The sequence below is a fragment of the Anolis sagrei genome, chromosome 11, assembly GCF_037176765.1.
Source record: "Anolis sagrei isolate rAnoSag1 chromosome 11, rAnoSag1.mat, whole genome shotgun sequence".
Lineage (NCBI taxonomy): Eukaryota > Metazoa > Chordata > Lepidosauria > Squamata > Dactyloidae > Anolis > Anolis sagrei.
The window spans coordinates 18,874,972-18,901,885 of NC_090031.1; the positions used below are offsets into that span (position 1 = coordinate 18,874,972).

The window sequence follows — 26,914 nt, forward strand, 5'->3', positions numbered from 1 at the left end:
CTTTACAAGGCCTTTAGCCTTCTAGTCTCCACCGAAAAGGGCAAGCATCCAACCAAACTACAACTTCCAGGGTTCCATAGCATGGAGTCACGGTGGTGAAAGTGATGGCAAACTCCATTATTTCTACTGTGTCAATGTCGTCATCATTGTGGTGATGATTGTGTAGATACAACCAGAGAAAGTTAAAGGGCACTTCCCAAAATTCCATAGTGCTATCCATGGCCATAAGAAAGTGACGAACTGCATTAATTCTACAGTGTAGATGCTGTTAGATAGAAAATGCATTGGCAGTGAATGTTGCTTAAAATACAGTTCTAATGGACATGTGGTCACACACCTGCAGAATGATTGAGTGGTTGGTGATATATTACTTAAGGGACATGCTGAAAAGGCTGAGTCATGATCATGTGACACATTCATGACAAAGCGTTGCATCATTTATTTGTCCCTGGCTGATGACAAGCCAGCAGTGGATGTGAAAGAAAGCAGAAAGTGTGTGTTCTTTCTCTTGCCATGCTGTACACCTGTTGCCGATATCTGTTGCTCGTGAATCTGTTTGCCTACATCGCGAGTATCTTTCTGTATATGCCATTGACTTATTGTGGATCAGGTAAATCTGTGTAAATCTATGTGTGATGGCACACCAGGAAGATCTAATGAGAAACCTAAATGTGTCTGGCTATTTTCCCAGTGACCATCGGTATGCCCTAAATACTATAATTCCCCCAAAATAAAACTCTATAAACAAGATTAAGTTTAACAATGTTTACTAAATAATCAAGGTGAATAACAACAATGTACAAAGGTGTGAATCTGAGGTAAAAAAAACCCTATAATTTCTATGAGGTAAATACTCTATAAACTCTGGGGTAAGTACTATCTAAACTATCTATCTATAACTATCTATCTATAGGGCAAATACAAACTATCTATCTATAAACTCTCTATCTATAGGGCAAATATGTATTATAAACTTTAGGGCAAATACTATCTATTCTATGGCAAATACAACTATTAACTATAGGAGGATGTATAACTATATCTATAAGGCAAATACGTGATTAGGATGGCCTGTTCAAATTGCTAGGCCAGACCAGACACTATCTGGCAACTGTCTATTAGCTATGACCAACAAAGAATGGGAAACGAAGTTCTATAACCAGCCCATTCTGGCTCTGAGTCAGAATGGGCTGCACCAACCAAACTCGGCCTCTAGGGGGAACCTAAGCTCTCCCCTAAACTTGGTAAAATGGAACAGTCCAACTGAGAAATAAACAGGCCAAGACATCACACTATGTATAGAGCAATATGTCAAGATTAAAAGTCTCCTGATATTTTGGATGAAAATTGAACCAATAAATTTTACTAAACAGTGTGCAGAAGGTCAGACATTGCGGTTATACTCTGCTGGTAAGATATTGCAGTTATACTCTGTTGGTTCAGATGGAATCCTTTCTTGTAGTTTGAGGCCATTGCTCCATTGCGTCCTAGTCTCCAGGGCAGCAGAAAACAAGCTTGCTCCCTCCTCCCTATGACTTCTTCTCATGTATTTATACATGGCTATCATGTCTCCTCAGCCTTCTCTTCTTCATGCTAAACATGCCCAGCTCTTTAAGCCACTCCTCATAGGGCTTGTTCTCCAGACCCTTGATCCTTGTGCCAGGATGGTGGAGCAGGAGGAGGCCTCTTCACTTCTGTTGCCACGCTGCTGGTCACTGTGATAGCACCAGCAGAGAGGCCTCCTCCTGCTCCTCCGCCGTGGCTCAAGGCTCAGCGGTGTCACGAGGAGGCCACGGGGTACTCCAGTGGGCTTTGAGCCAGGAAGGGCCACCACCATATTGAGGGCATACTGGGTATTAATTTCCATCACTGTTTGGATTCACTGTGTTCTCCAGATGTAGGTGAAATTCTATTACTGCTGCTATTATTATTATTATTATTATTATTATTATTATCTTTATTTGTACCCCGCTAGCATCTCCCGAAGGACTCGATGCGGCTTACAAAGGCCAAGGCCTCAAAACACAACATAACAATACACAACCTAGAGCAAATCAAAAACAGTTAAAGCAATATTAAAACAACAAGCAATAAAACAATACACCAAGACACAATAAAATTGGGCCAGGCCAGAGTAATGGGTACAGATTAAAAGTGCTGATGTGACAGGTGATATGTAAGGATTATAGGGTAAGTGCAGTGTGCCAGCAATCTTAATTTCGAATAAAGTGCTTCTGGAACTTGTTATTGGAGTTTTCCTATTCTGGAAAGGCACATCGGAACAGCCAGGTCTTCAAGTTCTTCCTAAAGACTGCCAATGTAGGGGCCTGTCAAAGATCTTTGGGGAGGGTATTCCAGAGTCCGGGGGCCACCACAGAAAAGGCCCTGTCTCACGTCCCCACCAAACGCGCCTGTGATGCAGGCGGGATCACGAGCAGGGCCTCTCCGGATGAACGAAGTGAGCGCATGGGTTCGTAGATGGAGATGTGGTCATGCAGGTAGGATGGTCCCAAACCGTTTAGGGCTTTGTAGGTAAGCACCTGCACCTTAAATTGGGCTCGGAAAATAAATGGAGCTCCTTAAACAGGAGGGTTGACCTCTCTCTGTAAGGAGCACCAGTTAACATCCTGGCCGCCGCTCGTTGGACCAGCTGGAATTTCTGAGCCGTTTTCAAGGGCAGCCCCCACGTAGAGCGCATTACAGTAGTCCAATCTAGAGGTGACCAAGGCATGGACCACCCTGGCCAGATCAGCCTTTGCAAGGTACGGTCAGAGCTGGCGCAAGAGTCTTAATTGTGCAAAAGCCCTCCCAGACACCACCGACGCCTGATCCTCAAGCGTAAGCGATGAATCCAAGAGGACTCCCAAGCTGTGGACCTGTGGCTTCAGGAGGAGTGTAACCCCGTCCAACACAGGTTGCCACCCTATACCCTGATCAGGTTTATGATCGACCAGGAGGACCTCTGTCTTGTTGGGATTGATCTTCAGCTTGTTCCTCCTCATCCACATAGACACAGCGGCCAGGCACTCATCCAGCACCCGAGAGGCCTCCTTGGAGTTGGGTGGAAATGAGTAATAGAGTTGTGTGTCATCTGCATAGAGGTGGCACCTAACTCCAAAACTCTGGATGACCTCTCCCAGCAGTTTCATGTAGATGTTAAAAAGCATGGGAGACAAGATAGAGCCTTGCGGGACCCCACAGGTCAAAGGCCAGGGGTCCGAGCAGGCATGTCCCAGCTTCACCATCTGGGATCGCCCCCCAGGAAGGACTGGAGCCACAACAAAACTGTGCCCCAGAGACCCATCCCAGAGAGTCGACCCAGAAGGATACCATGATCGATAGTATCGAAAGCCGCTGAGATGTCCAAGAGAACCAACAAGGTCATTCTCCCCTGTCCAGCTCTCTATTATTATTATTATTATTATTATTATTATTATTATTCAGAGACTGAATGGCCATCTGTCAGGAGAGCTTTAATTGTGCTTTTCCCTTATGGTAGAAGGAGGTAGGACTGGATATCCTGGCCTTGGAAGTCTCTTCCTACCCCAGGATTCTGTTGTTGTTGTTGTTATTATTATTATTATTAAGCAGAGACTAAATAGCCATCTGTCAGGAATGCTTTGATTGTGCGTTTTTCTTATGGCAGAAGGAGGTTGGACTGGATGTCCCAGCCTTGGATGTCTCCCTACCCAGGATTCTAACTCTTCCAACTCTTATGAAACTATTACTATTAAAACACTGCCAATTCCTCTCAAAGCCCTCCAGTATTTTATCTTGGTCATGGGGGTTCTTTGTGGAAAGTTTGGTCCAGCTCTGTCCAGCTCTGAATCTGTTGTAGGTAAGGCAAATCTCATCATCCATTGTCCATACACCATAGTGATTAATCACTATGCTTTAATTATGTTCAATTTGTTACAATGAAAGGCAGCCGATCACAGGAGCTGTCTTCATAGACCTGTCAGCAGCCTATGATACTGTGAACCACCGCCTCCTCCTGAGAAAAATGTATAATATCACAAAGATCACCTGGGAAGGAATCCCACTGGAGCATTGCAGCGCACCCAAATACCCGGGAGTCACTCTGGACCGTGCTCTGACCTACAAGAAGCACTGCCTGAACATCAAGCAAACAGTGGGTGCCAGAAACAATATCATACGAAAGCAGACTGGCACAACCTGGGGATCACAACCAGATACAGTGAAGACATCTGCCCTTGCGCTGTGCTACTCTGCTGCTGAGTATGCATGCCCAGTGTGGAACACATCTCACCACATTAAAACAGTGGATGTGGCTCTTAATGAGACATGCCGCATTATCACGGGGTGCCTGCGCCCAAACCACTGGAGAAATTACACTGCTTAGCCGGTATTACACCATCTGACCTCCGCCGGGAAGTAGCAGCCAATAGTGAAAGGACCAAGGCAGAGACATCTCCAGCTCATCCCCTGTTTGGGTATCAGCCAGCACGTCAACGACTTAAATTTAGAAATAGTTTTCTAAGATCTACAGAGACACTCGCTGGAACACCTCAGCAAGCAAGAGTCCAAAAGTGGCAGGTTCAAACCCAGAACCTCAACCAATGGCTGATTCCAAATGAGAGGCTCCCTCCTGGGCACACTTGGAAGGCGCTGAACAGACTGCGCTCTGGCACCACAAGATGCAGAGCAAACCTTCAGAAGTGTGGCTACAAAGTGGAATCCTCGACATGCGAGTGTGGAGAAGAGCACACCACTGACCACCTGCTGCAATGCAACCTGAGCCCTGCCACATGCACAATGGAGGACCTTCTTGCAGCAACACCAGAAGCACTCCAAGTGGCCAGATACTGGTCAAAGGACATTTAATCAACTACCAAACTCACACATTTTGTATTTTGTCTGTTTGTTTGCTTTGTTCTGTTAGAAATGTAATATAATCGACTGGTTGCCCTGACACGATAAATAAATAAAATAAATGAAAATACATCCTGCATAGCATCCTGCATAATTATTTACAATTATAAAGTAGCAACAAATATAATTTTATAGTTGGGGGTCACCGCAACCTGAGGAACTGTATTAAGGGGTCGCGGCATTCAAAAGCTTGAGAACCATTGGACTGACATTTTGAATTGAATTTATTGAATTTCCTGCCACCAACTGACAATGACATTCCACAGAGTCCTCAACCAATGAATGTGCGGATCATATTTGGATCAATCAGGAGCACATATCTGTGGAAGGAAAGAAATGAGAAATTTGGATGAGATGTAATGGCTTCTCCCCTTCCTCCTCCTCCTCCTCCTCCTCCTCCTCCTCCTCCTCCTCCCAATGACTACACAAACTATCATATGGACTTACCTTCTTTTCGGAGTTTCAAACGGTGAGCGGTTTTCAGCCCTGAGTTTTTGACGATGCCCCGAAACTTCTTCTTGACTTTCTTATCCACTTTCTTTTTTCTGGCTGAAAGAGGACCCCAGAAATGGGAGGGAAGAAGAGAGAGTCATATTGGGTTGCAGTGTCCATTAAGGAGGATGAAAGAATCCATCTTTCTCTCTCTTGTGTGACTTAGTGAGAGTATCTGCCTATGATGTGTGTGGTTATCTGAAGACTCTGATGGTTTGCAAGTACAAGTAAAGTAGATCTGTGTATCCTTTTTGTACACTTGTGTATATATTGCAATGGTGAATATTTTGGCTGAAAACTGGAATCTGTGAGTTTCCTAAACAGTATTTCTAGATAAGGTCAGATGCTGGCAGTGGAACTCTGGTGATAGATGAGCTGAAGCATATTTTTGCTGTGAAAGGACTCCGCTGTATTTGGCTTGCTTCTGGGACACTTGCTATCCAGAGTGCATCGGTTTGGGGAAGTAATGATTGGGAAACTATAACTCACTTCACATACCAGCAAATCCCACAAAAAAAACTATGGCGTTAATAATTATGATGATGATGATGGCAAGTAGACTGTCCTGGGGAGGTAGCCTTTCCATTTATCTCAATTGATTTTTTTTCCCTTTTCTGAAGCCAGCTTGCTGTGGGATCAGACATGGGTCTATTTTTTCCGTAATTCTATGCAAAATAAGTCTTTCCAGAACTTTATAGAGGTGGCACAACAGGGAGATTGGTCTGTAGCTTTTTGAGTCATTGCAGTCTTTGCCTGGCTTCAAGATGGCGATGACTCTTGCTTTCCTCCAGATTTTGGGGATCTGACAGGATGCAGTGCAGCTGGCTTCAGAAAAGGCAAAAGCTGCACATCGCAAGTGTTGAACCTGACTCAGCACATAGAAGATGGCTTTGAAAGGCAGCAGATCACTGGAGCTGTCTTCATAGACCTGTCAGCAGCCTATGATACTGTGAACCACCGCTTCCTCCTGAGAAAAATGTATAATATCACAAAGGACTACTGTCCCACCTGCCTCATAGGAAACCTGCTACACAACAGGAGCTTCTTTGTTGAGTTCCAGGGCCAGAGAAGCAGATGGCGGAAACAGAAAAACGGCCTGCCTCAGGGGAGTGTGCTTGCTCCATCCATGTTCAACATCTACACAAATGACCAGCCACTGCCAGAAGGGACAGGGATAGTTTCATCTATGCTGATGATCGTGCCATTACTGCTCAAGCAGGGAGCTTTGAGATGGTAGAACAGAAGCTTTCCGAAGCTCTAGGTGCTCTTACTGCCTATTACAGGGAAAACCAGCTAATCCCAAACCCATCCAAAACACAGACATGTGCCTTTTATCTCAAGAGCAGAGAAGCATCCCGAGCTCTGAAAGATCACCTGGGAAGGAATCCCACTGGAGCATTGCAGCGCACCCAAATACCTGGGAGTCACTCTGGACCGTGCTCTGACCTACAAGAAGCACTGCCTGACCATCAAGCAAAAAGTGGGTGCTAGAAACAATATCATACAAAAGCTGACTGGCACAATCTGGGGATCACAACCAGATACAGTGAAGACATCTGCCCTTGCGCTATGCTACTCTGCTACTGGTCAAAGGACATTTAATCAACTACCAAACTCACAAATTTGGTATTTTGTCTGTTTGTTTGCTTTGTTCTGTTAGAAATGTAATATAATTTGACTGGTTGCCCTGACACGACAAATAAATAAATGGATGTTTAATAAAAGGCGGTGGTGGTGGTGGTGGTGGGGGGGGGGGGGCTAATATCTCTGGGAATCATACCATAGAGAACCAGGATGCGCGTGTTGTCCTTGGAAAGTTCAGCGAAGAAATAGGATTTGTAATCGGTGTCCATGACAGTCGCCTTTCCCTCTGTCCAGAGAAAGCCAAGGCAGACGTTCGTTAACCCCCATTACCGCATGGCAAGATCTGAGGCCCAGCTTCAAACATTTGGTTATGTTCATACAAAAAGGAAGAATAAGGAAATGAGTCTCTGTGTGGAGAAGATGGTGAAGTGCGAACAGGGAAGAGATAGGGAAAAGGCAGCGCTGCTCAACACCTTCTTTGCCTCGGTCTTCTTTCCCCCAAAAGGAGATCAGCGTTCAGTATGAGTAACATGGAGAGAGCGAAGCAAACACAACCAAAATAGATAGAGAAGTCTGCCTTTTGGGGCAGAGAAGGCAGAAGACTTTGGGGAACCACAACTCCCACCTGGGGAAGAAGAAATCCCCTTGGCTTACCTGGCGAGGTGAAGACCCCCGGGCTGACATTGGTCAAAGCTACCTTTTTCATGGTGCAGGCCCCCTTCCTGGAAGGAAAGAAAGGAATAAAGAGAAAAGGAGGAAAGAAGGAAGGAAGAAAAAAGGAAGGAAGGAAGGAAGGGGTAAAGGGGAAAGGGAGGAAGGGGAAATGAGGAAAAGAAGGAGGAAAAGAAGGAAGAAGAAAGGAAGAAAAGGTAAAGGAGGAAAGAATGAAGAAAAAGGATGGATGGATGGATGGAAGGAACGGGAAAGGATGAAAAGAAGGAGGAAAGGAAGGAAGAAGGGAAGGAAGGAAGAAGGAACGAAGGAAGGGGAAAGGAAAAGAAGGAGAAAAAAAGGAAGAAAAGGAAGGATGGAAGGAAGGAAGGGAAAATGAGGGAAAGAAGGAGCAAAAGAAGGAAGGAAAAGGAAGGAAGGGAGAAAGAAGGGGAAAGGAGGAAAAAAGAGGAAAAGAAGGAGGGAAGGAAGGAAGGAAAGAAGGAACGAAGAAAAGAAGAGAGAAGGAAGGAAGGGGAAAGAAGGAAAAGAAGGAAAGAAGGGGGAGGAAAGAAAGGGAAAGGAGAAAAAAGGAAGAAGGAAGTAAGAAAAGGCAAAGGAGCAAGAGAATGAAGAAAAGGGAAGGATGGGTGGAAGGAAGGGGGAAAAAGGAAGAAGGAAGGAAGAAAAGGCAAAAGAGGAAGAGAATTAAGGAAAAGGAAGGAAGGGGAAAGGAGGAAAAGAAGGAGGAAAGGAAAGAGGAAAAGAAGGAAGGAAAGAAGGAAGGAAGGAAGGAAGGAAGAAGGGAAGAAGGAAGAAGGGAAGGGAAGAAGGAAGAAGGGAAGGAAAGAAGGAAGGAAAGAAGGAAGGAAAGAAGAGAGAAGGAAGAAAAAAGGGAGGGAGGGGAAAGGAGGAAAAGAAAGAGGAAAAGAAGGAAGGAAAGAAGAGAGAAGGAAGGAAGGGGAAAGGTGGAAAAGAAGTAGGAAAAAAGGAGGGAAGGAAGGAAAGAAGGGAGAAGGAAGGACGGAGAAAGGAGGAAAAGAAGGAGAAAAGAAGGAAGAAAGAAGGAAGAAAAGCCAAAGAAGGAAGGAAGAAGAGAAGGAAGGAAAGAAGGAAGGAAAGAAGAGAGAAGGAAGGGAGGGGAAATGAGGAAAAGAAGGAAGAAAAAAGGAAGGAAGGAAGAAAAGGAGGAAAAGGAAGAAGAAAAAGGAAGGATGGATGGAAGGAAGGAAGGAAGGGGAAAGGAGGAAAAGAAAGAGGAAAAGAAGGAAGGAAGGGGAAAGGAGGAAAAGAAGGAAGAACAAAAGGAAGGAAGGAAGAAAAGGAAAAGGAGGAAAAAGGAATAAGAAAAAGGAAGGATGGATGCAAGGAAGGAAGGAAGGAAGGGGAAAAGAGGAAAAGAAGGAAGGAAAAGGAAGGAAGGAAAGGGAAAAGAGGAAAGAAGGAAGGACAAAGGTCAAATGGTCTGATTTCTGAGGTCCCTCTGCCCTCTCTTCTTGAGACCAAAATTGCCCATATTTGTGGTCAGTTTCGGATTAGGGAATATTCGCAGAGCCCGATCCCAAAAACCACAGAGAACGCACAGCTTGAAGGCCATTGTATGCACAATCACTTTGTGTGTGGAATGGGAGCACGGAGACGTTGAGCCTCCAAAAAGCGTTGAAGCCGAGGTCTCCCTGCCTGCCTGCAGCCACTCACTGGGGGATCTCAATATTCATGGTGATGCCTCCGCTGCCTGTGGTCTCCAGGGTGAAGGCGTGAATGGGCCTCGGGGACGACTCCGGCGTGGCAGTCCTCACTGGGTACCACTTCCCGGCCATCTGCCAGAAGAGAAGCAGAGGGAGGGAAAGCGGGTTAATTGCAATGCAAACCCTTGGCCAAACACAGACCCACTCACAGGAAGTCTTGGGAACTTATCTTTATCAGCCTACGTAAGTCACTGAAGACTTGCCTGGCCGGAATAATCAGAGGCGGCCCTAGGTAATTTTCAACGGTAAGCAAACAGTATTTTGCCCCACCCCCCCAACTAATCATTGATAAATATTTTGTGTTCATTGTGGGAGTTCTGTGTGCCATATTTGGTTCAGTTCCATTATTGGTGGAGTTCAGAATGCTCTTTGATTGTAGATGAACTATACATCCCAGTAACTACACTTGCCGCACTTGCTCTCTTGCCTTGGGTCCAGAGGCGTGCACCAAAAGTCACCTCTTCTCCTGACTTTCTCCTCAGCCATTGGGACCAGGAGAGAGAGAGAGAGAGAGAGAGAGAGAGAGAGAGAGAGAGAGAGGTGGAGATGCCCACCTTTCCTGAAGGTAGGTGCAAAAACAAAGGTGGGAGATACCTCCAGCCGGAGCGGCTCTCTCTCTTGCTCTCTCTCTCTTTCTCTCTCTTGGTCCCAATGGCTGAAGAGAAAGTCAGGAGAAGAGGCGACTTTTGGTGCACACGCTGGGGTCTTCAAACACGCCTCCGGACCCGAAGCGGGCCAGACACAGTGGCTCCGCCCCTTGGCCCACCTGCAGATTGGGGAGAGGAGAAGAGGCGGGTGGAGTGCCGGGGAATCGGGAAAGGGAACCGGTCATGGGGAAGGGATTGAACACAGAGAACGATTGAGTGCTGGCTCTGTTCGCACACCCGGTGGCCGGGTGGAGCAGGAACGAGAGGGGCTAGGCGAGGCTCAAGGGCCCGGCCCCTTTGGGAAGAGGATCGCCTGGCAGCGAGGCAAGAAAGCCGAGGCTCCCCCCGGACTGCTAGGGCTGTTGTGAGCTGAGAGGGCGCTCCTCAAGTGGCGGTCGAGGGGCATTTACAGAGGCGCCTCTGTGCCCCTGGCAAAAAAAAGTGTTCTGCAACCGCTTACTTCGTGTAATGGACGAGCCGCCCCTGGGAATAATATACTTTTTAATTAATTGTTAGAGAACGAAATCTGTATTACTTGCCACTTTTGAAATGTTACACCTGTTACATTGCCATTGGTCCAGGAGAAGGGTTAAGAGTGAGTCGCCAGCTTCACAAACAATTGTATTTGTTGTATGATCTTGTTATTGATATTGTTTGTCTGGATCTGCTTGTTTTGTCTGATCTGTTGGTCGTAATAAATGTCATTCTTGCAGACATTCAGGACTCAGTTTAAGTCAAGGCCGAATTTGGCCTCAGAAGGAACAGCTAGAAATATATTATTATTATTACTCTCATATTTATTTACACCCCGCTTTATTTCCCCCCAAAGGGGACTCAAAGCGGCTCAACACAAAAGCATCAGCATCATTATTTAAAATATACAACTACTGTGTTCCCTCACTTATTGCGGGTGTTACGTTCCAGGACCACCCGCAATAAGTGAAAATCTGCATAGTAGGGACACTATATTTACTTTAATATTTATTCTTTATTTTATAAACTTAAAATAAAGGAAGGAAAAGCCCTTCGAGGCTGGAGGGAGGGAGGACTGAGGAGGAAATATATATTTTAAAATAATATTTATTTAAAACCGCGAAACACAATAAGTTGCAAACGCTGAATGCACAAAAGGCTTCAGTCGGGGAATCCTGGGCATGCTAAGTGTGGCAACGGGGAGGGACAAGAGCTATTTCATATAATAGATATAAAACCATAACCATCTACCGTATGTCTGGCTGGATGGCCATCTGTCGGGAAGGTTTTTAACAGAAGGGGTTGGACTGGATGGCCTTTGAGTGTCCCTTTCACATTTATGATATTTATCATATCTATCTATCTTTCCTGATTTGTATGGGAATTATTCCTACGCAGATTGAGTCCATAGCATTGACCAACTGAATCCCATCGCCGTGAGATGGCAAATCCCAGTTTTGGTGTCCTGGTCCACCCTTTTTCCTACTTACCTATATTGTGCATCTATCCCAATTGGAACGTATTACCTTTTTACGGGAATGGTTCCTGACGCAGCTGGAAGTGGTTACCTTGTTGATGTCAATGTTTTTCATTACGGGAACATCCGAAGCAACGGTCAGGAAACAGAGAGTGAAGAGAACCAACGCAATCTGGCTCGGGAAGACTATGGCCATCTTTGGGTATTTCCTCTGGCTCTGTGATGGCTCTGTTTGTGTGACACTGGCCTTTATATCCCTCCCTTGGCGCCTTTATTGCTCATCCAAGCCAATCCACCTGGAATGATTGGATGATTTTGATAAAGTCAGTTTAGAGGGATCTTTGTGTCCAAGGACGCCAAGGATGGCCAACAAAGCATGGCTGCCAAATGGTGGGTGATGGGTGGATTGCCTTGACCTTCTGGTCCTTCAACTAATTTGGAAGGAAGACATGCTGATGAATGGCCTGTGTTCTGGCCAAGTCTCCGTTTGCATTTGGAAGGTTTTCACTCAACAAAAGCCAACTGGCACATTTCCTTTTTGGGATTTCTAGGTTGGCCACTGTTTAAATGAGGGTTGAATGAAAAGTAATGCCTCCACCTTTGGATGGGTTTGGATGGGAATATTTTAATAAATCAAACGCAGAAGTAATCCTTAGAATGTGCTCTTTAACTAGCACTATTCACTTTTCCACATAATCACCAGGCAATTGGATACGTTTCTGCTAACGATTAACAAGTTTTCTGAAGCCGTCACAGAAGATGTCGACGCTCTATTTCCACAACCAGCGCCTCAGAGTTCTCTCAACGTCTTCATCAGAAGCATAATGATGTCCTCGCAGATCTTCTTTCATTTTTTCATTATCGGGAACAGATGGAAGTCAGACGGTGCTAAATCTGGACTGTGGTGAGATCCAGTCTTTGAAGTTCTACTGTGGTGCGCTTTCATTTCAGGCACCAGCATCCTGGGTACCCATTGTGCACAGATCTTCTGATAGCCAAGCAAAACAATAATGAGACCCACACGTTCCTGTGAAATGTCGATTATGCCTGAAATTTCTCTCAGAATGATATGAAGATCATCCTGAATCAGTCTGTCAACCTTTTGCTTGTGAAACTTGGTGGTTGCTGTCACATGATGTCCAAGTCTTTGTCATGCTAGCCCAATGTTCCCATCTCAACATCTTAAACTTACTCGCCCAATGACACACAGTACTCACATCAACACAATCACCATAAATTGCTTGCATTCTCTGATGAATATCCTTTGGGGTGACACCTTCTGCTGTCAAGAATTCAATGACTACACATTGCTTAAGTCGCATTGATTGACTGTCTGTGCACTTTAACAACACAACCGCTCAATGCTAAGACTTTGTGCCAAAATGCAACTGTAGAGGAGAGTCTACTGAACAAGCCGGTACCTGCCACATACCAGTACTGCCATTTGTTGAGGAGTCACGAAGGGGGAGGCATTACATTTCATGCAACCCTCATAGATGTTGAAAAGCATGGGGGACAGAATAGAGCCTTGTGGGACCCCACAGGCCAAGGGTCAGGAGTCCAAGCAGTTCTCCCCCAGCTTCACCAACTGGGTACGACCCTCCAGGAAGGATTGGAGCCACTGCAAAGCAGTGCCCCCCAGACCCATTCCAGAGAGCTGACCCAGAAGGAGACCATGGTTGATGGTATCGAAAGCCACTGAGATGTCCAGGAGAACCAACATGGAGACATTCCCCTTGTCTAGCTCTCTGCAGAGGTCATTCACCAAGGCGACCAAAGCCATCTCCTTACCGTACCTTTATGTGGATTGTTTCAAACGCACCTGAAATATATACTTTTCCAGTGTCAACGCCTGTCATTTTTTGGATTCCTGATGCAACGGAAGGAACAGAGAGACCAACAGAAGGATCAAGGCCATCCAGAGTGGATTATTTTGGGAAGGCCTCATTCTGCCCTGAGGCCAAGAACAGTCCGTTTTGTCCAACCAACGACTCTTTGCCAAGTTGTGGACGATGGATTGCCATGACCTTCTTTAAGTCGCCTATATCTGCATTTATACATGAACAATGGGAAGCAGCCAGAGGGGTTTGCCAGCAGTGTGGTGTGGCAGCTAAAAAGGGAAATGTGATTCTGGGCTGCTTCAATAAGATTATAATGTCGAGGGAAGTCATGTTTGTCCCTTTAAGACAGTGGTTCTCAGCATTTTTAATGCCACGACCCCTTTATACAGTCCCTCATGTTGTGGTGACCCCCAACCATAAAATTAAATTCGTTTCTACTTCATAACTGTAATTTTGCTACTGTTATTAATTGTAATGCAAATATCTGATATGCAGGATGGATTTTCATTACAAATTGAACATAGTTCAAACATAATGATTAATCACAAAAACAATATGTTTGGGGGAGGATGGACAGCGGATGATGGGATATGCAATACCTTCAACTGATTCAGCTTTGACTTGCACAGACCACTGACCCCTCACCCCCAACAAATGGCAGATCTGAACCAAACTTGGCACACAGAACCTCCATGAACAACAGAAAATACTGGAGGGGTTTGAGGGGAATTCACAGTGATTTAATAGTAATAGGATCCTAGACTTGCAAGAGACCTCCAAGGGCCATCCGGATCAAACTCCCTTCTGCCTTCATGCAGGAAATGCACAATCAAAGCCCCTGCAACAGATGGCCATTCAACCTCTGCTTAATAATAATAATGATCATCATCATCATATCCTAGAGATGGAAGAGACCTCGGAGGGCCCTTCTTCTGCCTTGATGCAGGAAAAGCACAATCAAAGAACTCCTCACAGTTGGCCATTCAGACTCTGCTTAATAATAATAATACAATCCTAGAGTTGGAAGGGACCCCTAAAGGCCATCCAGTCCAACAATTAAAGCCCTCCCAACAAATGATCACCCAGCCTCTGCTTAACAACAACAACAATAACAACAGAATCTTAAAGTAGAAAGAGACTTCCAAGAGCCATCCAGTGCAACCTTCTTCCGCCATAAGGGAAATGCGTAATCAAAGCACTCCTGACAGATGGCCAGTCTGCCTCTGCTTAATAATAATAATAACAATAACAGAATCCTAAACTGGCCATCAGCGGTGCTTTGATTCTGTATTTCTCTTATGGCAGAAGGAGGTTGGACTGGATGACCCTTGGAAGTCTCTTCCCACTTTAGGATTCCATTATTGTTATTGTTGTTATTAACCAGAGGCAAGTTCGAGGGTTGCAAGGCTTTATACGTTAGGATTCTGCTGTTGTTTGCAGCCATCCCGGGGACGGAAAAGGGGATGGTGCCAAATGAGGCAGTCTCACAACCCCTCGAAAATTGCCAAATGACCCCTCTGATGGTAGTGATCCCCAGGTTGAGAACCGCTGCTTTAAGGGCTTGCTTTTGCTTTGTGACAATAAGTTTCAGCCAGGCATCTTTAGGCTTTTATTTCCCTTTGATTTGGATTGAATTGCCCCAGATATCCCACATTTCCTTTACTCCTCGCAATGCCTGAGGTGCGACTCCAGCTTTTCAGGGACGAAGCATTGGATTAGCCAGGCGATCTCTGTCCCTGGGCAGGGCTCTGCGGAAGGAGAGAGGCAAGACTAAATAATATGGGACTCTACAAAGGTCAAAGAGATACTCAGAGGTAGAATCATAGAATCATAGAGTTGGAAGAGACCTCATGGGCCATCCAGTCCAACCCCCTGCCAAGAAGCAGGAATATTGCATTCAAATCACCCCTGACAAATGGCCATCCAGCCTCTGCTTAAAAGCTTCCAAAGAAGGAGCCTCCACCACACTCCGGGGCAGAGAGTTCCACTGCTGAACGGCTCTCACAGTCAGGAAGTTCTTCCTAATGTTCAGATGGAATCTCCTCTAGTCCACCCCTTTACAGGAATGATATGGGACTAGAGGACTAGGAGGGAGCTCAAGGGTCGTCTAGTCCATCCCTTTAGTGTAATAGGGATAATATGGAACTACATATGGCTAGGAGGGAGACCCAGAGGTCATCTAGTCCATCCCTTTAGTGTTTCAGGAATAGTATTGAACTATATAGGGCTGGGAGGGAGACCCAGAGGTCATCTAGTCCATCCCTCTACTGTCTTAAGAATAATTTGGGACTACAGAACTGGAAGGGTTCTCACCTATGATGTGCATAGGATGGATCTTGTCTGCAGGAAACCCCAAAGATGTGGCGCGGGCCTTGAATTTCCCTCTGATTTCTTCAGAAGGGTTCCGTTCCCGGGCTGAAGAAAACACAAGGCATGCTTATAGATCCCTCTTCATGGCCCATCCCACTCCTCCATCCCTTTGCAAAAGGACTTTTGGACTGAAAAACATACCGTACAATTTCAGAACCCTGACATTGGTGTATGCTCGGTGTAGGATGAAATAACTGCTGTAGTCCGTTTCAACAACATGACGGACCAACACCCCTGGGTTGCAAGAAGTGGGTGTAAATAAATATAATCATATAATAACAATTCAAATGGGAGTAATGTCAGCGAATTAGTGGATCAGTCTAGTGCTATAATCTAATGCTATTCCTATAGCAGCAAAGGGGATGGACTAGATGACCTTTGTGGATCTTTTCCAATCCTATAATGCAGTACTATTCCTCTAAGAGCAAAGGGCCATACTACATGTCACTTAGTTATCCCTTCCAGCCTTATAGTTCAACGTTATTCCTATTATAAGGGACGGACTAGATGACCTCTGAGTACCCCTTTATACTAATGCTATTCCTATAGCAGCAAAGGGGATGGACTAGATGACCTTTTTGGACCCTTTCCAATCCTATAATACAATAGTTCAACAAAGGGGGTGGATTGGATGACCTTTGTGGATCCCTTCCAACCCTATAAAACAATACTGCTCCTCTAAGAGCAAAGGGCCAGACCCTTAGATATCCCTTCCAACCCTATAGTTCAACGTTATTCCTATTACAAGGGGGTGGACTAGATGACTTCTGAGTATCCCTTCCAATGCTATAATGCAGTACTATTCCTCTAAGATGAAAGGGCTGGACTAGATGACTCTTGGGGATCCCTTCCAGTGCTATAATTCAATGCTATTCCTATAATACTGGGCTGTGATAAAACTCATTGTTTTGTCAGTATGCCATGTTATCTGGTGTGAAAATTGCTTATAGCTTAAACTGTATAACCATACAAATCTTGGTAATGCGTGGATTAAAACAGTAGCAATATGTAACATTGGTCACTTTCAGAGTTTAAGAGCAAATGGGTCAGACTAGATGACCCTTAGGTATCCCTTCCAACATTATTCCTATTACAAGGAGGCGGACTAGATGACCTCTGAGTATCCCTTCCAATGCTATAATCTAATGCTACTCCTATAGCAGCAATGGGGATGGACTAGATGACCTTTGTGGATCCTTTCCAACCCTATAATGCAGTACTGTTCCTCTAAGATCAAAGGGCTGGACTAGATGGTCCTTGGAGATCCCTTCCAGTGGTATAACTCAATGCTATTCCCAGTGGTCCTTACCCTCCAGCCCGTATATCCCCGGTCTCTCCATCTGCGGCATGCGATACTTCGACCTCCGGCAGTTCCATTCGTTTCTGGGAAGGAAAGAATTGGGGGCGATGGGCCTTGCAATCCAGAAAAAACCCAGACTGATGCTTCCAGTTTGGTCAGAAAGGCCTTGGTCAGATCGCAGTCTCCCAAGGCAAATCCGCCAGACGCCATCCTTACTATTGGACCAGAATTAGTTATCATTTATTTTTATTTATTTTTATTTTTTCTTATTTTCTTATTTTTTCTTATTTTCCTTTATTTTTTCTCGTTATTTTATTTCCTCACTTGATGTCATTTTTTCTTATTTTATTTTTTGTATTTTGACTTTATTTTTTCTTAATTTTTATTTTTTAACTTTTTCTCATTTTCCTTTATTTTCCTTTATTTTCAATTGTTATTAATTTATTATTATTCAATTACTATTATCAATGGGATTTTGGCCTGCATCAATAGGAGCCTAGTGTCTAGATCTAAGGAAGTAATGCTACCCCTCTATTCTGCTTTGGTTAGACCACATCTGGAATACTGTGTCCAATTCTGGGCACCACAATTCAAGAGAGATATTGACAAGCTGGAATGTGTCCAGAGGAGGGCGACTAAAATGATCAAGGGTCTGGAGAACAAGCCCTATGAGGAGCGGCTTAGGGAACTGGGCATGTTTAGCCTGAAGAAGAGAAGGCTGAGAGGAGATATGATAGCCATGTATAAATATGTGAGAGGAAGCCACAGGGAGGAGGGAGCAAGCTTGTTTTCTGCTTCCTTGGAGACTAGGACACGGAACAATGGCTTCAAACTACAAGAGAGGAGATTCCATCTGAACATTAGGAAGAACTTCCTGACTGTGAGAGCCGTTCAGCAGTGGAACTCTCTGCCCCGGAGTGTGGTGGAGGCTCCTTCTTTGGAAGCTTTTAAGCAGAGGCTGGATGGCCATTTGTCAGGGGTGATTTGAATGCAATATTCCTGCTTCTTGGCAGAATGGGGTTGGACTGGATGGCCCATGAGGTCTCTTCCAACTCTTTGATTCTATGATTCTATGATTCTATTTTATTATAATTGTATTCTTTTATTTTATTTTCGTTATTCTTACTACTGTTATTATTTTCAATTATTTTATTACTATTTTATTATTACTATTATTATTTTATTACTCCCAGCCCTCCCAACCCGAAAGACAGTTGCATCTGTCAAGTAGGAAAATTAGGTACCACCTTAAAGTGTGGGGAGGCTAAATTAACTGATTTATGAGGCCATAAAGAAGACTCCAGCAAAGCATTCCACTGTAATCCGCCCTGAGTCCCCTGCGGGGTGAGAAGGGCGGCATATAAAAGCTGTAAATAAATAAAATAATAAATACTATTTTATTATCTCTATTATTTTTATTTCAATTATTATTACTTTCAATTATTATTACTAATATTTTATATTATTATTTTCATTTTAATTGTTTTTTTCAATTATTATTGTTGTTTTATTTTATTTTCAATTATTATTACTATTTATATTATTGTATTGTTGAAGGCTTTCATGGCCGGAATCACTAGACCATTTATATTGTTATTTTCATTTTTTTATCATTGTTTATTATTTCTATTATTATATTATTATTTTCATTTTTATTTCACATATTATTATTAAAGCACTATTATTTTCAATTATATTTTCTTTTGTGATATGGCCTAATAAAAAAAATACTTATATTTTCCATTATTTTTGTTTTATTGTTTCAGTTATTATTTTCATTTTTTACTATTTTAATATATCTATTATTATTATATTATTTTCATTTTTATTTCTATTATTATTATAACTAATTATTTTTCGATTATATTTTCTATTATTTTTTTACATTTTTAAAATTATTATTATCTTCTATTATTATTATTATTATTTTATTTTTCAATTATAATTATAAGTTTTCTATCAGTCACTTAGGTGATCCATTCTTCAGCTTTCACACAGATCTCAACATTATATTATTATTGTTGTTGTTATTATTATTATTATTATTATTATTATTATTACTACTATTACAGTGCTGCAAATCTCTGCTCATGCATTGCTCCTTCCCTCATACACTCACATGGGGAGGTCCACGTGCCAAACCATCCTCCCGTTTCTCCCGGCATGGACAATCATGGGCGGGTCAGAGAAGTGCTGCAAACTGCCTGTTTTTTCCACGGCCGAGACTGGAAACCATAAGCCAGACAGCTGGAAGGAGAAGGGGAAACTAGAACTCCCAACAACAACAAGAACAATACCTGCTGATGCATTGCTGTGGTGCTCTGGTGCTACGAATCTCTGCTGATGCATTGCTGTGATGTTCTGGTGCTGTGAATCTCTGCTGATGCATTGCTGTGATGCTTTGATGCTGCGAATCTCTGCTGATGCATTGCTGTGATGTTCTGGTGCTGTGAATCTCTGCTGATGCATTGCTGCGATGCTCCAGTGCTGCAAATCTCTGCTCATGCATTGCTGCGATGCTCCGGTGCTGCAAATCTCTGCTTATGCACTGCTGCGATGCTCCGGTGCTGCAAATCTCTGCTCATGCATTGCTGCGATGCTCCAGTGAAGCAAATCCTTGCTTATGCATTGCTGCGATGCTCCAGTGCTGCAAATCTCTGCTTATGCATTGCTGCGATGCTCGAGTGAAGCAAATCTCTGCTTATGCATTGCTGCGATGCTCCGGTGCAGCAAATCTCTGCTTATGCACTGCTGCGATGCTCCGGTGCTGCAAATCTCTGCTTATGCATTGCTGCGATGCTCCAGTGAAGCAAATCCTTGCTTATGCATTGCTGCGATGCTCCAGTGCTGCAAATCTCTGCTTATGCATTGCTGCGATGCTCGAGTGAAGCAAATCTCTGCTTATGCATTGCTGTGATGCTCCGGTGCTGCAAATCTCTGCTTATGCACTGCTGCGATGCTCCGGTGCTGCAAATCTCTGCTCATGCATTGCTGCGATGCTCCAGTGAACTAAATCTCTGCTCATGCATTGCTGTGATGCTCCGGTGATGCAAATCTCTGCTTATGCATTGCTGCGATGCTCCGGTGAAGCAAATCTCTGCTTATGCATTGCTGTGATGCTCCGGTGAAGCAAATCTCTGCTTATGCATTGCTGCGATGCTCCGGTGCAGGAAATCTCTGCTTATGCATTGCTGCGATGCTCCGGTGATGCAAATCTCTGCTTATGCATTGCTGCGATGCTCCGGTGAAGCAAATCTCTGCTTATGCATTGCTGCGATGCTCCGGTGAAGCAAATCTCTGCTTATGCATTGCTGTGATGCTCCGGTGAAGCAAATCTCTGCTTATGCATTGCTGCGATGCTCCGGTGAAGCAAATCTCTGCTTATGCATTGCTGTGATGCTCCGGTGATGCAAATCTCTGCTTATGCATTGCTGCGATGCTCCGGTGATGCAAATCTCTGCTTATGCATTGCTGCGATGCTCCGGTGATGCAAATCTCTGCTTATGCATTGCTGCGATGCTCCGGTGATGCAAATCTCTGCTGATGCATTGGTGTGATGCTCCGGTGATGCAGGTCTCTGCTGATGCATTGCTGCGATGCTCAGGTGATGCAAATCTCTCCTGATGCATTGCTGCGATGCTCCGGTGATGCAAATCTCTGCTGATGCATTGCTGCGATGCTCCGGTGCTGCAAATCTCTGCTGATGCATTGCTGCGATGCTCCGGTGATGCAAATCTCTGCTTATGCATTGCTGCGATGCTCCGGTGATGCAAATCTCTGCTTATGCATTGCTGCGATGCTCCGGTGATGCAAATCTCTGCTTATGCATTGCTGCGATGCTCCGGTGAAGCACATCTCTGCTGATGCATTATAGCAATGCATCAACAGAGATTAGCAGCACCGGAGCATCGCAGGCAGAAATATTTAATAATAGATTATGTCAAGAAAGAGACATGAAATAATCATGATTAATATGACATATTAAATAAGCATATTAAATATAAACGGCAAAATATTTCTATGATCCGAAGAGAAAAATCAAGTAAAATAAGAGGGAAAATAAAGCAAAAATTAAATTAGGAAAATCAATTAAACAAGGGGGAAATAAAGAAAAATAAGAAAAATAAATAAATAAAATAAATTCAAAAAATAAGTAACACAGTAAGAAAAAAATAAGCTCAAAAATAAAAGAAGAAAAGAAGAAAAATATGCTCAAAAGAATAAAAAAATAAGAAATGCCGTTGGATGTTACCCTTTTGAGATCGAAATAGGGCTGAACAGGGATCTCGGCCTCGGCAGGGAGACACAAACAAGACAATGACGACAACGACAACAACAACATCCCAACAACATGGCCCATCTTGGCACAAGCAAGCTTCAATGGCAATCGATGCCTTGCTTTATATATCATAATCGTAGCCAAGCCGAAAGGCCTTTTCAATGGGAAATTTGTTCTTGCAACAAAAGAACATTCGGCCTCTTCCGGGAACATTGGGGTTGTCATTTCCCCAAAATTAATGGCCAGTTTTTAGTGGGTAGCAATCAAGGCAGGAAAGGGCCATTAAAAGAGGATAATTACCACTCCATCAGTAATTGGGAAAAGTAACTTCTGGGTTGCAACCCAAAGAAACTTGTGTTGCTGGCTTGGATCTCCATGCCAAACGGGGTTGGACTAGATGGCCTTCGGAGATGCCCTTTCCAACCATTCGTTTCCTTTCCAGTACACAGCATTCGTTTCCTTAGGGCGAATAATAAACCCTTAAAGACAGATATACTGAACAACAAATATTATTTATAATACTTACATTGCGTTCCTTGATAATATCAAGAAAGAGACATGAAATAATCTTGACTAATAATATTAAAAATAATATTAATGATAAAGACAAAAATTATATATTTTATATAATAATTATATATGTATTATAAAATATAAAATATAAAAATATATATAATAATAGATTATATCAAGAAAGAGGCAAGAAATAATCATAATTAATATTACATTATATTAAGAATATTATAAAAATATAATATATATAATATATATTATTAACTTTAAAATATATAAGAGATTACATTAAGAAAGAGACATGAAATAATAGCGATTAATAATATTAAATTATAATGTTAACATTATATTTAAATAATATAAATATTTTATATATATATATGATAGATTATATCAAGAAAGAGGCATTAAATAATCATAATTAAAATTACATTATAATATTAAGAATATTCAATATAAAATAAAATATACATTATTAAATATGACAATATAAATTAATAGATTGCATTAAGAAAAAAGACATGAAATAATCGTGATTAATAATATTAAATTATAATATTATTATTATTATTATATTAAATTATAATAATATATATAATGATAGACTATATCAAGAAAGAGGCATGAACTAATCATAATTAACATTACATTATAGTATTATATAATATATAATAATAGATTACATTAAGAAAAAATGAAATAATTGTGATTAATAATATTAAATTATAATATTAATATTATATATATTTACATAATATAAATAATATTAAATATATATAATGATATATATCAAGAGGCATGAAATAATCATGATTGATCATAATAAATTAGAATATTAATATTAAAAATAAAAATATTAAATATAACGTAATATATATAATATAAATATTAAATATACAAATATATATCATCATCATTGTTATTTATCATCCTATCATGTTTCTTGATTATATAATAATGTTACAATCAGCGACCTATTGCTAACGCTGTTTACGACAGTCAGGTGATGTTCCTTTGATATTTATCTATATAAAGGAAGACGATAGTCTCAACCGCTTTCAACAAACCTTTTTTTTTATTGAAAAGTAACGATACATATAAAAAACATTTTGAATTTACAATGCTTTCTGCAATATCCATCTCTGTTCCAGGAGACAGGCATGAACTACAACTTCCAGGACATTCAGTTCGGCATCAATTGGGGAAAATTAAGTTTTGTGCATTTGTTTTTTCCCTCCCTTTCTTCCCCACAATTTTGCAAAAAGAAAGAAATAATTAGCTTTACTTGTTGAATTAGCATTGCATTTCATTGTCTGGGTGAGACAATGCATCTGAAAGTGCATCTGTCCACACGGTAGCGTTTAATGCAGTTTGCCGCTTCTGGGAGTTGTAGTTCTGCAAGGTCTGCAGGCTTTCTCTGCCAGATATTACCCTCCAAACTACAAATCCCACTTGGTCCAATGGGACAGAATGGTGGAAGTTGAAGTTCCACAAGGTCTACAGGCCTTTTCTGCTAGATAGTGCTTTCCTAAACTACAAATCCCACTTAGTTCAATGGGACTGAATTGTGGGAGTTGTAGTTCTGCAAGCTCTGCAGGTCTTTTTTGCCAGATAGTGCTTTCCTAAACTACAAATCCCATTTAATTCAATGGGACTGAATCGTGGGAGTTGTAGTTTGCAAGCTCTGCAGGTCTTTTCTGCCAGATAGTGCTTTCCTAAACTACAAATCCCACTTAATTCAATGGGACTGAATCATGGGAGTTGTAGTTCTGCAAGCTCTGCAGGCCTTTTCTGCCAGATAGTGCTTTCCTAAAGTACAAATCCCACATGGATCAATGGGGTGGAGTCCTGGGAGTTGTAGTTCCATAAAATCTAGGGCAGAATCATGGGAGATGTAGCTCTGCAAGGTCTGCAGGCTTTCTGTGACAGAGAGTGCTTTCCCAAACTACAAATCCTGTTTGGTTCAATGGGTCATAATTGTGAAAATTGTAGTTCCGCAAGGTCTGCAGCCTTCTCTGCCAGATATGACCCTCCAAACTACAAATCGCACTTGGTTAAATGAGACAAAATCATGGGAGTTGTAGTTCCGCAAGCTCTAGGGCAGAATCATGGGAGTTGTAGTTCTGCACGGTCTGCACGCCTTCTCTGCTAGATATTGTCCTCTAAACTACAAATTCCAATTGGACAAATGGGATGGAGTCATGGGAGTTGTAGTTCCGCAAGCTCTAGGGGTGAATGATGGGATTTGTTGTAGTTCCGCAAGTTCAGTATGCCTTCTCTGCCAGGTATCACCCTCCAAACTACAAATCCCACTTGGACGAACGAGACAGAGTAGTGGGGGCTGTAGTTCCGCAAGGTCCGCTGGAGCGGAGAGCATGGCGTGCGTGCTAGAGGGCCCCGGGGGTGGTGCGGCTGCGCAGGAGGCATGCGGAGGCGCCCGCGGCCACGGCCAGGATGGCCACCAGGAGGAGGAGGAGGCCCACCCAGGGCCCGAGTGCAGTGGCCCGCCAGGCGCCGGCCTGCTCCGCAGGGATCATGTTGGTCAGGTTCAGCATGAAGCCCAAGGCCCAGCCGATGGACGTCTCCCCCGCCTGCAGGAAGGAGAAGCAGGAAGCTTCATGTCAACAACAACAACAACAACAACAGCAATCTCAATGCAAAGAGGGCTCACCTTTTTCTGGAAGGCAATATCCGGGAAGGTGGATTCATTGAAGCCGTACCCTTGGGTGAGGAGCAGGGAAATGAAGTTGGCCATGGGGCAGTAGTCTGGCAGGAAGCGCTCCATGTGCGGGGCCGCCCGGAAGAGCTGCACAAGAGGGAAGGAAGCAGACAAGGGCCAATGCAACCAGGTCTAGTCATGAACTTTACAGGATTGGGAAGCGACAGATACAAAGGAAGATTCCTTCCTTTGTATCTGTTGCTTCCCAATCCTGTAAAGTTCATGACTAGACCCGGAAAGTTGGGGGGGGGGGGGAGAACCGAGAGGAGGAATAGGAAGACGAATGGGAGGAAAAATGGAAGGAGGAAGAAGAGGGAAGAAGAAAAGAGAAGAAGGGGAGAAGGGGAGAAAGAGGAAAAAGAGGAGGAGGAAGAAGACGAATGGGAGGAAAAAGAGGAAGGAGAAGAATGAGGAGAAGAGGTGAAAGGGTCTTTGAGCGAAATTTGCAAATACTAAGTAAGGGGCTTTAAATGAAATTAATAGCAAAAGAGAGACATGCCCTTTCTCTGACTTAAAAAGAGCAATATGGAAGAAAATGTTTTTAAGAAACAAGATGTGACATGTAGAAGGTACTTTCTTACACAGGATGCTTGTGATTAACTTCAAAGGTTGTTTTTTTTTTGAAGCGCAGAGGCCGCATGTACAAGAAGGTACTTTCCATCAAAAGGTCAGAATTATTATTCACAAAAGGTGTTTTCCCTATGCTTTTTGTTTGTACTGGGCTATAAAGTTTGCAGATTTCAAGGGAAGAGCACGGCAGTCACTTGAAGGGTAGCGTCTGTGTACGTTGCCTGGCTGTCCGTCTTCTTCATGAAGAAACTAAAATAAAACCTTGTTTTTTGATCTTTCACTGGGACTGTCTCCTTCCTTTCGTGCTCCCGCGACCTAAAAAGACCCAATTTAGGGTCTCTAACAAAGGAAGGAAAGAGAAGACGAGGAAGAAGAGTAGTAGTGTTGCCAAACATGACCCTCCCCCCAATAAAAGATAGTTTATAATTATATATTTATAGCAGAGGAGCCCCCGGTGGCGCAGTGCCGGCAGGACTGAAGACCGATAGGTCGCAGGTTCGAATCCAGGGAGAGGCAGATGAGCTCCCTCTGTCAGCTCCAGCTCCCCATGCACGGACATGAGAGAAGCTTCCCACAAGGATGGTAAAACATCAAAACATCTAGGCGTCCCCTGGGCAACGTCCTTGCAGACGGCCAATTCTCTCACACCAGAAGCGACTTGCAGTCACTCCTGACACGACAAAAAATCAAAATAGCAGAGGGTAACTTTTTTATGAATGAAACTCGTTTTATGAATGGACTTCGGCTGCTCAGTGCTTATATGGACTTTATATCATCTTGTATGGACTCTGGGTGACCAAGACGGATCTTTCCTCAACCCTTCCCCCATATGAACTCTGTATATGCCCATAACCCCATTTATTATATGTATGTATGTCTATATAAAATATTAAGCAAGGTGACTGCTTCGTGAACTACGCCCAGTATTTCAGGATCCAGGTGTTGCAAGACTTCCTGGGTGATCATCCCCAAACAATGGACTTGGTAGAAACCCATCAGCATGGGCAATAAGCAAATAGCCCCTTCCTTGGTCTTCGGAGGGTCTTGTCGACTACCCCACCCCCACATCACAGCCAATCACAGCGAAGCCAGCTCAGGGGGTGGGAACAGGAAAATTTGAATGGAAAACGGTATATATTCTGTATTTGGCCGCCCAAAAGCCACGTCGGCTCCTTTGGCAGATTACTGAGGTTGTCATCCTTTCCAGTTGGAATAGAAAATAAACTTTGGTGTCCTTGCTTCAACTTGGTGAGATTTATTGGAAAATAGGGAAAATCTTATTGTCTCATCTAGCGTTAGGAGGAGGGGGGCAACTAAAATGATCAAGGGTCTGGAGAACAAGCCCTATGAGGAGCGGCTTAAGGAGCTGGGCATGTTTAGCCTGAAGAAGAGAAGGCGGAGAGAAGATATGATAGCCATGTATAAATATGTGAGAGGAAGCCACAGGGAGGAGAGAGCAAGCTTGTTTTCTGCTTCCCTGGAGACTAGGACGTGGAACAATGGCTTCAAACTACAAGAAAGGAGATTCCATCTGAACATGAGGAAGAACTTCCTGACTGTGAGAGCCGTTCAGCAGTGGAACTCTCTGCCCCGGAGTGTGGTGGAGGCTCCTTCTTTGGAAGCTTTTAAACAGGCTGGATGGCCATCTGTCAGGGGTGCTTTGAATGCAATATTCCTGCTTCTTTGCAGGGGGTTGGACTGGATGGCCCATGAGGTCTCTTCCAACTCTTTGATTCTATGATTCTAGGAGGAGGAGGAGGAGGAGGAGGAGGAGAATAGCAGGAAGGGGAGATGAAAGAAGAGGAAATGGGGAAAAAAGGAGTTAGGGATTCCTCATCGTTGGAAGAGGAAGGGGAG

The 26,914-nt window shown here is 43.3% G+C and overlaps 3 protein-coding genes across 3 annotated transcripts in view; all 3 read right to left on the reverse strand.

The window, feature by feature from the left end:
• Positions 1 to 4,824: 4,824 nt before the first annotated feature.
• Positions 4,825 to 11,717, reverse strand: LOC132763917 (epididymal secretory protein 4-like). Its single transcript, XM_060757746.2, has 6 exons — positions 11,557 to 11,717; positions 9,319 to 9,440; positions 7,624 to 7,691; positions 7,166 to 7,255; positions 5,341 to 5,442; positions 4,825 to 5,213 (listed from the first exon to the last, which is right to left on the reverse strand). Exons 1-6 carry the CDS (start codon positions 11,659 to 11,661, stop codon positions 5,200 to 5,202), a joined length of 501 nt encoding a protein of 166 aa, XP_060613729.2. The 5' UTR covers positions 11,662 to 11,717; the 3' UTR covers positions 4,825 to 5,199.
• Positions 11,718 to 15,576: 3,859 nt separating this feature from the next.
• LOC132763836 (uncharacterized) lies at positions 15,577 to 19,512 on the reverse strand. Its single transcript, XM_060757670.2, has 4 exons — positions 19,096 to 19,512; positions 16,986 to 17,059; positions 15,818 to 15,910; positions 15,577 to 15,721 (listed from the first exon to the last, which is right to left on the reverse strand). Exons 1-4 carry the CDS (start codon positions 19,479 to 19,481, stop codon positions 15,579 to 15,581), a joined length of 696 nt encoding a protein of 231 aa, XP_060613653.2. The 5' UTR covers positions 19,482 to 19,512; the 3' UTR covers positions 15,577 to 15,578.
• Positions 19,513 to 22,821: 3,309 nt separating this feature from the next.
• The window catches only part of LOC132763540 (ectonucleoside triphosphate diphosphohydrolase 2-like), a 43,299-nt gene continuing 39,206 nt past the window's right edge, over positions 22,822 to 26,914 (reverse strand). The window contains exons 8-9 of the mRNA XM_060757109.2: positions 24,440 to 24,574; positions 22,822 to 24,359 (exon numbers count right to left, since the gene is read on the reverse strand). Of these exons, the coding sequence (XP_060613092.2) occupies positions 24,156 to 24,359; positions 24,440 to 24,574 (339 nt within the window). The 3' untranslated portion in view covers positions 22,822 to 24,155. The remainder of the gene's footprint in view (positions 24,360 to 24,439; positions 24,575 to 26,914) is intronic.

Bases quoted from the DNA above. Each gene is read 5' to 3' on its own strand.
- LOC132763836 (XM_060757670.2), bottom strand. From the start codon at position 19,481: ATGAGCAGAGATTTGCAGCACTGGAGCATCGCAGCAATGCATCAGCAG. The intron at 17,060-19,095 runs GTGAGTGTATGA...TTTCCTTCCCAG, and splicing joins TGGCACGTGGACCTCCCCAT to AAACGAATGGAACTGCCGGA. The intron at 15,722-15,817 runs GTATGTTTTTCA...TGTTTTCTTCAG, and splicing joins CAGGGTTCTGAAATTGTACG to CCCGGGAACGGAACCCTTCT.
- LOC132763917 (XM_060757746.2), bottom strand. From the start codon at position 11,661: ATGGCCATAGTCTTCCCGAGCCAGATTGCGTTGGTTCTCTTCACTCTC. The intron at 7,692-9,318 runs GTGAGTGGCTGC...CTTTCCTTCCAG, and splicing joins ATGAATATTGAGATCCCCCA to GAAGGGGGCCTGCACCATGA. The intron at 7,256-7,623 runs GTAAGCCAAGGG...TTCTCTGGACAG, and splicing joins GGGGGTCTTCACCTCGCCAG to AGGGAAAGGCGACTGTCATG.